This window comes from Bubalus kerabau, chromosome 12, assembly GCF_029407905.1.
Source record: "Bubalus kerabau isolate K-KA32 ecotype Philippines breed swamp buffalo chromosome 12, PCC_UOA_SB_1v2, whole genome shotgun sequence".
Taxonomy (NCBI): domain Eukaryota; kingdom Metazoa; phylum Chordata; class Mammalia; order Artiodactyla; family Bovidae; genus Bubalus; species Bubalus kerabau.
This window is the reverse complement of record NC_073635.1, coordinates 53,560,538-53,572,989: the sequence shown is the minus strand read 5'-3', so window position 1 is coordinate 53,572,989 and position 12,452 is coordinate 53,560,538. Positions and strand designations below refer to the sequence as shown.

The following is a 12,452-nucleotide window of genomic DNA, read 5'->3' as shown; positions in this document are numbered from 1 at the left end:
GTGCACTTACTCCCTGTTCACTTGTGGTTGTTTGGTCACTAAGTCATGTCTGACTCCTTGCGACCCCATGGACTGTAGTCCTCGGGGCTCCTCTATCCGTGGGTTTTCTTGGCAAGAACACTGGAGTGGGTTGCCATTTCCTCCCCCAGGGGATCTTCCTCACCCAGGGGATCTTCCTCACCCAGGGATCAAATCCATGTCTCCTGCATTGGCAGGCGGATTCTTTTACCACTGAGCCACCAGGGAAGCCTGTCCATTTAGCTATATATAAATTATACTTTCACTTTGAAAGCCTTAATAAGGCCCAAATAGCTACAGTCATTTAATATATGAGAAAAATTCAAAAATAGAAAGGCTCAGGCTGTTTGCTGTTGATTTGTACAGTCACTTTAAATCTTCTATTTGCCCTTACTTCTGATCATCAGATGTTCCTAGGGGAGATGTGTGGAGAGCAGCTGAACCAACTCTTTCTGTTTTTCATACACTGTGTTCCCCAGCATTGATGGTTTAGAGAATGGCAGGTAGATTTCGAAAGGTATATTCATAGCAAGGGGATCACACTAAAGCATTAGCTTTTTCTTGTGACTGTAAGGGATTTCTTTTTTCTTTGTTCTCTTAACAGGGGAAAAGGTTTGCTTTGGGTGAGCTCCCCATTCCTCAAACATCTTTGAGAAAAGAATTCTGGAGTGCATTCAACCATGTCTTCAAGACTTTCTAATTAAAGCATTTGAAAGGGATTGTGGGACATTGTTCTTCACCACCCTTTCTGTCTTTGGTGACTTTAGCCAATCTAGGATTTTGAAGTACTTCCTAGGGCACTTCAAAAAGTGTCTTCATAAAAGCAACTTTGTAAAAGAGTCCATATTTACGAAGTCAAAAAAAGAAATTCCCTTCCTAAATGCTAACTGTGGAATTAGTTCAAACCCAAAAGTTTTCAGGAAAGAATTATTAAAACTTGATCCAACTTTTTTCTCCTATTTACAACTGAAAAGTGTTTACACAACACTATAACTACTGATGAATTTATAAATAATGTTTATCAATAAAGGCTTTTAAGTCATTAGGTGAAAAAAAAACCCTTGTATCTGTAGTAATAGTGCCCAAGGCATGAGTAGCAGAGAAAGTACAAAGAAGAAAAATAAGGTCTGGCATAAGATCTCTCCTCACTTTTCTGCTTTTCAGGTCACTGAGCACACTCGCACACACACACACACACACACACACACACACACTCACACGCTTACAGGATCAGTTAGCTTATCTGTCAAAGTGATGGATTAAAGTGAGACAGCTTTAAAAATCATCTAGTCCTTTCCCTCTATTTTACAAAAGAGGAAACTGAGACTCAACTTCTTGTGACTTGATTAGGGTCATTCATGAGGAGCAAGTCAGAAAACTTTCATATCATTACCTTTACCATTTTCAGGCAATTGAAGGTTAAACTTCAACTGAATATTCTGATGTCTAAAATACTGCTTTCCCAAATTAATAAAAAATATATATATATGTGTAGAATCTATGGAGTTAATCGAAAGTATGGTCTGTATAACCAGATAGACTCAGATTCGAACCCTAGATTGAAATCATAATTCCAACAACTAACCAACTACATGATCTTACATGCATTTCTATAGCTCGATTTCACTACCTATAAAATCATGAAAAACAATTCCTAACCCAAAGACTATGATGAGGGAGTAAATAAGATCCTGTGGATGAGGTGCCTAGTACAGCCTGTAGTTCAGTTTCAGTTCAATCCCTCAGTCGTGTCCGACTCTTTGCGAACCCATGAATCGCAGCAAGCCAGGCCTCCCTGTCCATCACCAACTCCCAGAGTTCACTCAGACTCATGTCCATTGAGTCGATGATGCCATCCAGCCATCTCATCCTCTGTCGTCCCCTTCTCCTCCTGTCCCCAATCCCTCCCAGCATCAGAGTCTTTTCCAATGAGTCAACTCTTTGTGTGAGGTGGCCAAAGTATTGGAGTTTCAGTTTTAGCATCAGTCCTTCCAATGAACACCTAGGACTGATCTCCTTTAGAATGGACTAGTTGGATCTCCTTGCAGTCCAAGGGACTCTCAAGAGTCTTCTGCAACACCACAGTTTAAAAGCATCAATTCTTCGGTGCTCAGCTTTCTTCACAGTCCGACTCTCACGTCCATACATGACCGCAGGAAAAACCATAGCCTTGACTAGATGGACCTTTGTTGGCCAAGTAATGTCTCTGCTTTTGAATATGCTATCTAAGTTGGTCATAACTTTCCTTCCAAGGAGTAAGCGTCTTTTAATTTCATGGCTCCAGTCACCATCTGCAGTGATTTGGGGGCCCAAAAAAATAAAGCCTGAAACTGTTTCCACTGTTTCCCCATCTATTTCCCATGAAGGGATGGGACCAGATGCCATGATCTTCGTTTCTGAATGTTGAGCTTTAAGCCAACTTTTTCACTCTCCCCTTTCACCTTCATCAAGAGCCTTTTTAGTTCCTCTTCCTGTAGTGTATGTGTGTTAGTCACTCAGTCATTTCTGACTCTTTGTGACCCTATGGGGTGTAGCCCACCAGGCTCCTCAGTCCATGGGTTGCCATTTCCTTCTCAAAGGTGTCTTCCCAACCCAGGGGTCAAACCCAGGTCTCCTGCATTGCAGAAAGACTGTTTACCATCTGAGCCACCAGGAAATCCCAGGTTACCTGGTCCTGGAGTAGGTAGCCAATATTGTATTTTAAGTTTCAGGTGAGGAATGTGTATATTTACCTTAATTTTTGGCTTTGACCCTAAGACTTATGACTACAATTGTTAAAATATAATTCAATTAAATAACTTAAAATGTAATTATCACATCTATAAAAATTATTTCTGGAGCTCAGCTTGTGGCAGGTATATTGTGGTGGTCCAGAAAGAACCTATCATTCTGTCCCTGTTCTGAAAAAGAAGTGAATACACATGAAATCAACCTTGAGCCATGAAAGCCTCAATGTTATCAAGTGCTCAGTTGTATTTAACAGTCTTAAAGCGCTAAGAGAAAAAAGGAGAGCGAGATCTTGGTGAGGCTTAGAATAGACATCCAGGACTGGGTGGCAGAAACATGACTGGAGATGGCGGTGAAGATGGGGGAGTGACTACGAAGGAAAAGAAAGTAACCCCATCTGTAGGGCTCTATGTGCCTGCCATAGGGGAGAAGGACAGGTCCAAAACTGAGCACTGCTGCTGCTGCTGCTAAGATGCTTCAGTCATGTACGACTCTGTGTGACCCCATAGACAGCAGCCCACCAGGCTCCCCCGTCCCTGGGATTCTTCAGGCAAGAACACCAGAGTGGGTTGCCATTTCCTTCTCCAAACTGACCACAGTATACTCCAAGTTTATCCATTTAATTTCTCATTCACATAACACTCTGTATTGTCACTTGACTCAGTTTTGAAGCAACTGAATGTTGACTCTGTTTTTTACCAAGACAGGAAGGATGAGTACTGGGCTCAAAATAGCCAGATCTGGAATTAGTACTCACAATTCTAGACCATATTTCTCATTCCTTTAGCATTACTTCTTAATCATGTTCTTTAGACCATATTTCACACTTAAAGTTCACCTTTTAAAATAGAAATTGATTTCTTACTTAGATTTTCCCAGAAAACTTTGTATCGAAGCCCCAAAATCCAAGATTTTGGTCCCACCTCTGCCATTAACCAGCTGTGAAGCTAAGAATGACCCACCTAGACACCGGGTGAATTGCTGCAAGAAGTGGCTCCTCCTGGGTCTGAAATTTCACAGATCCAACAGGGACTTAGCTGACTAGAGGACAGCAGAGTAACATCCAGTATACACTGTACAGCCTGAATTTCTGACTTCCGTTCTATACAATCTAGCTAAAACTGGCCAGAATTCTCAGCCAGTATTATTTCTTTCTACCTCTTAAAAACTGAGTTCAAGAATGGATAGGAAGAATTCACTTTATGGCTCTGCTGATAAATATCCTAAATCTGAATGTTAGCTCTCTGATTATTTTCATGCCCCCAATAGGTATCAGGTTCTGACAGTAATAAAATCTGGAGATAGACTGACAATAGCACTTTAAGACATAGCAGGAAGAGAGAAGAGCCATCGCTAGAGAAAATGAGGGAGGAATTTTAATTCTCTCTCAGGGCAGTGATGAGGCTTAAGAAGAAAGGATCAAGCTCTTCCATGCTGGTGGGGGCCAGTGCAGACTTGACACTTAACAGGAAAACATTTGGACTCAGTGGGAGAAGAGAGTGGGATGATCTGAGAAAATAGCATTGAAACATATACATTATCATATGTAAAATAGTCGGTGGGAGTTTGATGTTGGAGAAGGAAATGGCAACCCACTCCAATATTCTTGCCTGAAGAATTCCATGAACAGAGGAGCCTGGTGGGCTGCTGTCCATGGGGTCACACAGAGTCGGACACAACTGAAGCAACATAGCATGCATGCATGCTTTGGAGAAGGAAATGGCAACCCACTCCAGTATTCTTGCCTAGAGAATCCCAGGGACAGAGGAGCCTGGTGGGCGGCCGTCTATGGAGTCGCACAGAGTCGGACACGGCTGAAGTGACTTAGCAGCAGCAGCAGGGAGTTTAATGTATGAAGCAGGGCACCCAAAGCCGGAATAAGGTGAGAAGGGAGGTGGGGGTGGGGGTTCAGGATGGAAGTGACACATGTATGCTTGTGGCTGATTCATATTGATATATGGCAAAAATCATCACAATATTGTAAAGTAATTGTCCTTCAATTAAAATACATAAATAATTTTCTTTAAAAGCCAAGAGCACCCTCCACCCCCAACTAATTGAAGTTTAGGTATCACTGTGGGATGTTTACCTTTTGGGGCGGGGAAGGGGAGTCTTAGCAGACATTCTGTGTGCCTGTGCTCAGTCACTTCAGACTCTGTGCAACCCTATGGACTGTAGCCTGACAGGCTCCTCTGTCCATGGGCCTTCTTCAGGCAAGAATACTGGGGTGGGTTGCCATATCCTCCTCCAGGGAATCTTCCCAACCCAGGGATGCAACCCTAGTCTCTTGTCTCCTGCATTGGCAGGTGGGTTCTTTACCACTAGCACCACCTAGGAAGCGGGCATTAAACACATTTAATTCAGACCCAGGTTCTAGTCTTGAGCCTCGAGGGCCAGGAGTTGTGTAAAAACTTACCCTTGGCCGAGACTCGTCATCTGAAGCGCTTTGAGCTATGACATGTCCACAGCCTTTCAGGACGCATCTCTGGCCTAGGACTGCCCAGTATGGCAACGGCCAGGTCCGACTGACGCTGTCCAGGCGTCGCCCCAGGGGAAAGGTTGCTGCGCGGTCGCTAGGGACGGGAGGAGTCTGGTGGTGATTGATGGGGAAGGGACGAATGAATAAAAGTACTTGTCTCGGGACAGCAAGGATCCCGAGCAAACTGCGGAGGCCACACTGTTAGGCATTCCCTCGGCGTTTCGTCAGAGCCAGACCCTCCCGCTGCTGAAGGGAGGCGCGCTCTGCTCCCGGGCAGCCGGGAACCCAGCCGCGCGCCGGGGGAAAGAGGTCCCTGCCTGGTGCGTCCGGACCAAGAGGTAACCGTTCTGCTTGGTGTTTAATTCAAATCTGTGATTGAACCTTATCCTGGGGCTTCAGTTTGGATTACTTCTTAGGTTGGTTTGTTTGTTTGTTTGTTTAACCTGTAGCTACAGCAGATTAAAATGGGATTGGAGTGAAGGAGAGGGCTTGAGTGTTTGAAGTCACTCGGAGGGGATAGAAACTTCCGAGTTAATCCAGATAGAGACTCTTCCAATCAGACCAAGTGGAGATGTCCGGGAGATTTTCCGAGTCAGCCGGCTCAGTCCTGGGGTGTGTGTATGGGGGGTGGAGGCGGTGCCGAAGGAGCCTGGAAGGAAGGGGTCTGGAAGTGCAGACATGCGGCATCCGGGGTTGCTGTGGAGTCAAATGCAGAGACTGGCGATGCCCTTGATCTCTAGGTGCCTTAATTTCCCCAGTCCCCGCGCGCCCTTGGCCGGAACGAATACTGCTCCTTCTGCGCACACCAGGAGCTCAAAGCTTTGCTTTGGACACCCGTCCTATCCTCCTTGTCACACCCCTTCCAGGATACCCCGCCCCACTGCGAGTCATTTACCCCTCAGGGGACGCAGGGGAGGAAAAACCAGCGAAAGCTGGCTCTGGAGGGACGGTCTAGGAGCGCAGGCGAGTCCCACGCGCCAGAGTTCCCCACTCCCGCGCCAGCTCGACTTAATACTTTCGCGCGCTGAGACTGCGGGCGCTGCTGCGCTCCGGAATAGCGGCTTGCAGGGGCGTGGCTGGGGACGCTGACCCGGGTGTCCTGTCTTCCTTCCCTTGCTGGTCTCTAGACTCGGAAAGCTGAAGAGCGGCCACCCGACTCCCTCTGGAGCAGGCAGCAGCATGCAGCCGCTGCCCAGCTTGTGCGGACGCGCCCTGGTGGCGCTGATCCTTGCCTGCGGCGTGGCGGGGATCCAAGCAAAAGAGAGGGAATTCCCGCCAGCCGGGGCCACTCAGCCACTTCTGGGGACCGGAGAGATGATGGAGACCCCGACTGAGACCTCCTGGCCCGGGAGGTCCAACGCCAGCGAGCCGAGATCGTCCGCAACACCGCAGATTCCTAGAGGGGGAAGGATGGCGGGAATCCCACCGCGCACCCCACCCCCGTGCGATGGACCCATAGAGATCAAGGAGACTTTCAAGTACATCAACACGGTGGTGTCCTGCCTAGTGTTCGTGCTGGGCATCATCGGAAACTCCACGCTGCTGAGAATCATTTACAAGAACAAGTGCATGCGAAACGGTCCAAATATCTTGATAGCCAGCCTGGCTCTTGGAGACCTGCTGCACATTATCATTGATATCCCCATCAATACCTACAAGGTAAGGGGTGCCTGCTAGGATCGCGACGGGAGGGCGCACCCTTAGGACCAGGAAGATGGGAAAGTCTTTGCAGGGAGGTTCTTAAAGAAGAGCCATCCCCCCCAACTCCCCCACCTCCACCCTCCGGCCCCACACCCCCGCTTCCCCCCGTACTTTCAATAATCATTGGAACCGAATACCCTTCTGGTTTCAGTAGCCCCCTGCTAAGCCTAGAAAAAGCATAGTCCCTAGCTACTGCTGCTGCTAAGTCGCTTCAGTCGTGCTCCACTTTGTGCGACCCCATAGACGGCAGCCCACCAGGCTCCACCGCCCCTGGGATTCTCCAGGCAAAAACACTGGAGTGGGTTGCCATTTCCTTCCCCAATGCATGAAAATGAAAAGTGAAAGTGAAGTCGCTCAGTCGTGTCGGACTCTTAGTGACCCCATGGACTGCAGCCTACCAGGCTCCTCCGTCCATGGGATTTTCCAGGCAAAAGTACTGAAGTGGGTTACCATTGCCTTAGACCAGCAGCCTAAATATAACTTGGGAACTTGTTAGAAATGTATTTTAACAAGCCCTCCAGGTAAAGTTTGAAAAGTACTGGTCTTGAAGGACCTTGTCCCTAAATTCAGCTCACAAAGGTATATTCTCTCTGCTCAGAGTTTGATGGACCATGGACTGGCAGATTGTTATCACCTGAAAGCTTGTTAGAGCTCCAGGTCCACCCCAGATTTATTAAATCAGAACCTGCATCTTACAATACCTATGTGATTCATATGCATACTAACCTTGGGAAGCGAATAGGTTTTTAGAAAACAAATGGCCTAAGAGAAAGATTCCCAGACTGGTGAGTGGGAAAACATATTCATCTGCTGTGCATGACTGTATCGTATCTGGTCTTTACTCAATGCCTATGATGGGCCAAGCACCGGGATAAATGTGTTACTTTTCCTTCCTCCTTCTAACAACCTATGAGTAGATATAACTCCATTTTATCAATGATAGGATGCCCAAGGTCTCACAAAGAGTAAGTGATGGAGCTGGGGAAAATCAGGCCCAATCTGTCAGGTTCCAAAGTGCTAACTGTACCGCATCAATTATTTTGCAGACAAGACCAAGAACACTCAACTGCAGTCTGTCACAGTTTCAGTAGCTAACATCATTGTGTGATTACCACTGGCATCAGAGGAAATGGGAATGAAGAGCCAGGGCAGGACACAAACCCCCACATGATTTGACTCTCGCTTGCTTTGAAACTCTAAACACATCCCAACATCTCTGGACCTCAGTGTCCTCAACTCTACAATAAGCTCCTGAGTGAGTGAAGTCGCTAAGTCGTGTCCGTCTCTTTGAGACCCCATGGACTGTAGCCTACAAGGTTCCTCTGTCCATGGAATTTTCCAGGCAAGAGTACTGGAGTGGGTTGCCATTTCCTTCTCCAGGGGATCTTCCCCACCCAGGGATCGAACCCAAGTCTCCCGCATTGCAGGCAGACACTTTACCATCTGAGCCACCAGGGAACCCACCAACTGGAATTTTGTGGTGTTGAGAAAACAGCCTAAGGGAAAGAGATGGAATATTTTAAAGGACTATGCAAATATGTAAAACTCTGCATCCCCATCATAATCAGCAGTAGAAAGTCACCCATAAACATAGAACCCAAAGTGTTAGGGACTGAGAATGTACTTTGGGGATTTGCCTAAAGCTAGCTTTGGGCTCAGTACAAGGGGGAGGAGGGGGAAGGCATGTAGGGTTAGGAAAAGGTTGTGGGGGATTCTTGGAGCTTTGTGACAGGAGAAGTTACCAGATAGGATGCTTTTAAGTTGCCTTTTATGAATCTCTGGAAATCCTAATCCAAAAAATCATACGTTAAGGAATTCTAGAGATTTTTAAGATTTAGAGATAGTATTTAGGTTAGGAGCCAGGTCCTAGAAAGAAACACTCCCAGAAATGAGGGATAAATAGATGAAACCCTAATTTCCTGCATGACTGCCAATTCTGATGAACTCAGAGGATTTCCTGGGAGAAGCACGGGCTGAAATGTGTCCCTTATATGCTGTCCCATCTCCATTAGAACCAAAACTAACCCATTTTAGGAGTCCTACAGACCAAGTCTTACTGTTCTAATGTGGCAGAGGCATTCCTCAAACCTGACTTAAGAAATTTTAGAGTACAAGGTGTTGTGAAAAACTTTAAAATAAGTGATTTATTGTTGTTCATTCGCTAAATTGTGTCCAACTCTTTGCGACCCCATGGACTGCAGCACACCAGGCTCCCCTGTCCTTTACCATCTCCTGGAGTTTGTTCAAACTCATGTCCATTGAGTCAGTGATGCTCTCCAACTACCTCATCCTCTGTCACCCCTCTGTCCTCCTGCCCTCAATCTTTCCCAGCATCATAAGATCCTTCTGAAAAGGGAGATTGCATCTAGTTTTGCTAGTTTTGTGAAAGATCTCTTAAGGAAGGTGCCAGGAAACCCCATGTGGTGAGCCCACTTAGATATCCTTCTAACTCCTAAATCAGCAGGCAGGTGAAATCCTGTAGGGAAGGTAGGTTTGAGGGCACCAGATGTAAATCAGCTCTTCCAGGACCATCTTACTTTCTCTGCCTGGCCAAATTATTACATTCAATAAGCCAGAGACAAGCCTGTTCCCAAAGGGGCACACAGGTTTTCCTTCCCATTCAAATTCTTTTATGATTTCCCTGGGAAGTTACATTCTTTTCCCTGAAACCTTAAGTCTGTTCAACCTGTGTTTCTGTTTCTGAGTCATTACAAATCTGGCCCTGTAGTCATCCTTATTAGCTATGAACTAATCTATCACCTAGAATTAGGTCCTCTTGCTAGGTTTGCCATCACTGAATCCTACATCGTGGCCTTTGGTTTATGTTTATAATATGCATAAATATGTGTCACTTGAGACATGATATAATAATAATGGTTACCATTTATTATGCATGGTGTACTTGGTTTTGTTCATTTCAATCACTACAAGAAAGCCTATGGAGGGAGTATTGTTATCACCCCTGTTTGATGGGGAAATTGCATTTTCAAGAGATGAAGAAGTAACTTGATGATGTCACACCACTAGAAAGTGATGAAACTTGGGCTTGAACCCAGGCCTCTGGCCCTAGAACCCCCCACCCTGCACAGATTGAGCTGCTCACAGCATGACCTCCTCCAACCTGGAATATTGTTAGGACCTCACTGGAGTATAATGGTGCAATTATGTGATGCACTACCTCACAGTAGGCTTCTTGGGAAGCATTTTCTGTTTTAATTTTGTCATCTGAAGATTTCTATCTCCTGAAATTCCCCTCAGATGATCTATAATGTATAACATTGATAATATCACTGTTTGTTATTCTAAAGTCATTATTTACAAAAACATCTAATCCAGGACTAGTTAAAAGCCATTTATTTCTTTAAATAATTGTGTCACTATATAAGGAAGTTTAAAAAATGCATTTAGAATTTCACAGTAGTCAAGTATTACACTTCACACAAAGGAACTTAAGTAAATTATGAGTGTCATTTAAATTTAGCCTAAAGTGGGGTATTCTAGTGATTTCTAATTTTGTTTTTGTGGGGTGTTACTAGTCTCTTGAAAACCCAGTTAATTATCTATCTTATATGCTATATAAATTAATATATAAATAGATAATTTATGTATGAAAGAAAAAGTGTTAGTTACTCAGTCTTGTCCAACTCTTTGTGACCCCATGCCCACCAGGATGGAATTCTCCAGACAAGAATACTGGAGTGGGTAGCCCCTTTCCTTCTCCAGGGGATCTTTCCAACCTAGGGATCCAACCTGAGTCTTTCATGTTGCAGGTGGATTCTATACCATCTGCTGCTGCTGCTGCTAAGTCACTTCAGTTGTGTCCGACTCTGTGTGACCCCATAGATGGCAGCCCATCAGGCTTCCCCATCCCTGGGATTCTCCAGGCAAGAACACTGGAGTGGGTTGCCATTTCCTTCTCCAATGCATGAAAGTGAAAAATGAAAGGGAAGTCGCTCAGTCGTGTCCGACTCTTCGCGACCCCATGGACTGCAGCCCACTAAGCTTCTCCGTCCATGGGATTTTCCAGGCAAGAGTACTGGAGTGGGGTGCCATTATCTGAGCATCATAATTAATACATAATATAATATACATTCACAATTTCTGAGGGTTCATAGAATACTGCAACTCATCTATTGGTTTACCCAGGGTATGGAAACTTCAACATGAATCTGTAACTTAATCTGGAGTTCAGTAATTCTAGAGTTCAATAAAGTTGACAAACCACAAAATGTCACAGATTTGGCTGAAAGCCGTGCTCCTTGATGCAGCTGTAGAAATGGGATGGGACTTTTCAGGGAGGGGCTGCTATGAGCGCTGACAAACCTCAGGGCATGTGTCTCTTCTGCCTCAACTCCTTCAAGGAACTGTTCTCTGGAAACTTCTAGACAGAGTCAGTCCTTTCACCAGGGCTCCTATGTCAGGGAGGAAATTCTGATTGACAGATGTTGTGGGAGACTCAGCAAACTGAAGCTTCAAAGGGGCTTCAGATTGGCATGTAAGCATGCTGGAAATAAAAGCTTGTGTCTCCTCAGCAGCACACACTAGGGCTGTCATTGTATTACATAAGAGCATCTAGATGAAAATGAAATGCAAGCATCCAAAGAGGACCTTTAAAAATATATAAGTATATGTGTATATGGGCTTCCCCAGTGGCTCAGCAGTAAAGAATCCTCCTGCCAATGAAGGAGACACAGGAGACGTGGGTTTGATCCCTGAATCAGTTGGAAGAAGGCATGGCAACCCACTCCAGTATTCTTGCTGGGAAAATCCCATGGACAGAGGAGCCTGCCAGGTTACCATCCCTGGGGTTGCAAAGAGTAGGACCAGGCTGAAGCAACTGAGCACACACACATGCACATATATGTTTATACATATTCATAAGTAAATACATTAAATGTTATAAGAATGTATAGATAAGTAGATAGGTGAATATCATTGGTCACAGTTCCTGGTACAAAGTAACCAAGTAATAAATGTTACTAGAATGTGTGAGAGAGTACGTGTGAATAAGAATGGAAATTGTTTTGTTTTTCAGCTTTTGCCATTATAAACTTGACTACAAATAACTTCTTTGTATGGCTTTGTACGCATGTGTGACTATAGTTGAAGGATAAATTTCTAGAATTAGAATTATTCAATCGAAGGATATGTGCCTTTGTAATTTTGATAGACATTGCTATACTGACCCCCAAAGTTATTGTTGTACTCTTAGTTTGAATCATGAGTTTGTGTAAGATGTTACAAAGCTATACAAGATGTTATTTGTAGTCATGCTTATAATGGCAAAAGCTAAAAAAAAAAAAAAAAAACAGTTTCCATTCTTATTCACACATACACTCATACACATTGTAATAACATTTATTACTTGGTTACATTGTACCAGGTACTGTAACCAGTGATATTCACCTCTCTACTTATTTATACATTTTTATAACATTTAATATATTCACATATTGATATACATACATATATACTTACCTATTTTTAAACATCCTTTCTGGATGCTTGCATTTCATTTTTCATCTGG

At 44.6% G+C, this 12,452-nt stretch overlaps 1 protein-coding gene across 2 annotated transcripts in view; it reads left to right on the top strand.

The window, feature by feature from the left end:
* Positions 1-5,411: 5,411 nt before the first annotated feature.
* Positions 5,412-12,452, top strand: part of EDNRB (endothelin receptor type B) — a 32,958-nt gene continuing 25,917 nt past the window's right edge. Inside the window, exons 1-2 of one of the 2 annotated variants that reach the window (XM_055542731.1) lie at positions 5,412-5,562; positions 6,352-6,883. In XM_055542731.1, the coding sequence (XP_055398706.1) occupies positions 6,404-6,883 (480 nt within the window). In that variant the 5' untranslated portion in view covers positions 5,412-5,562; positions 6,352-6,403. Of the gene's footprint in view, positions 5,641-6,351; positions 6,884-12,452 lie in introns of both variants that reach the window. The other variant, XM_055542730.1, reaches the window with a different exon arrangement.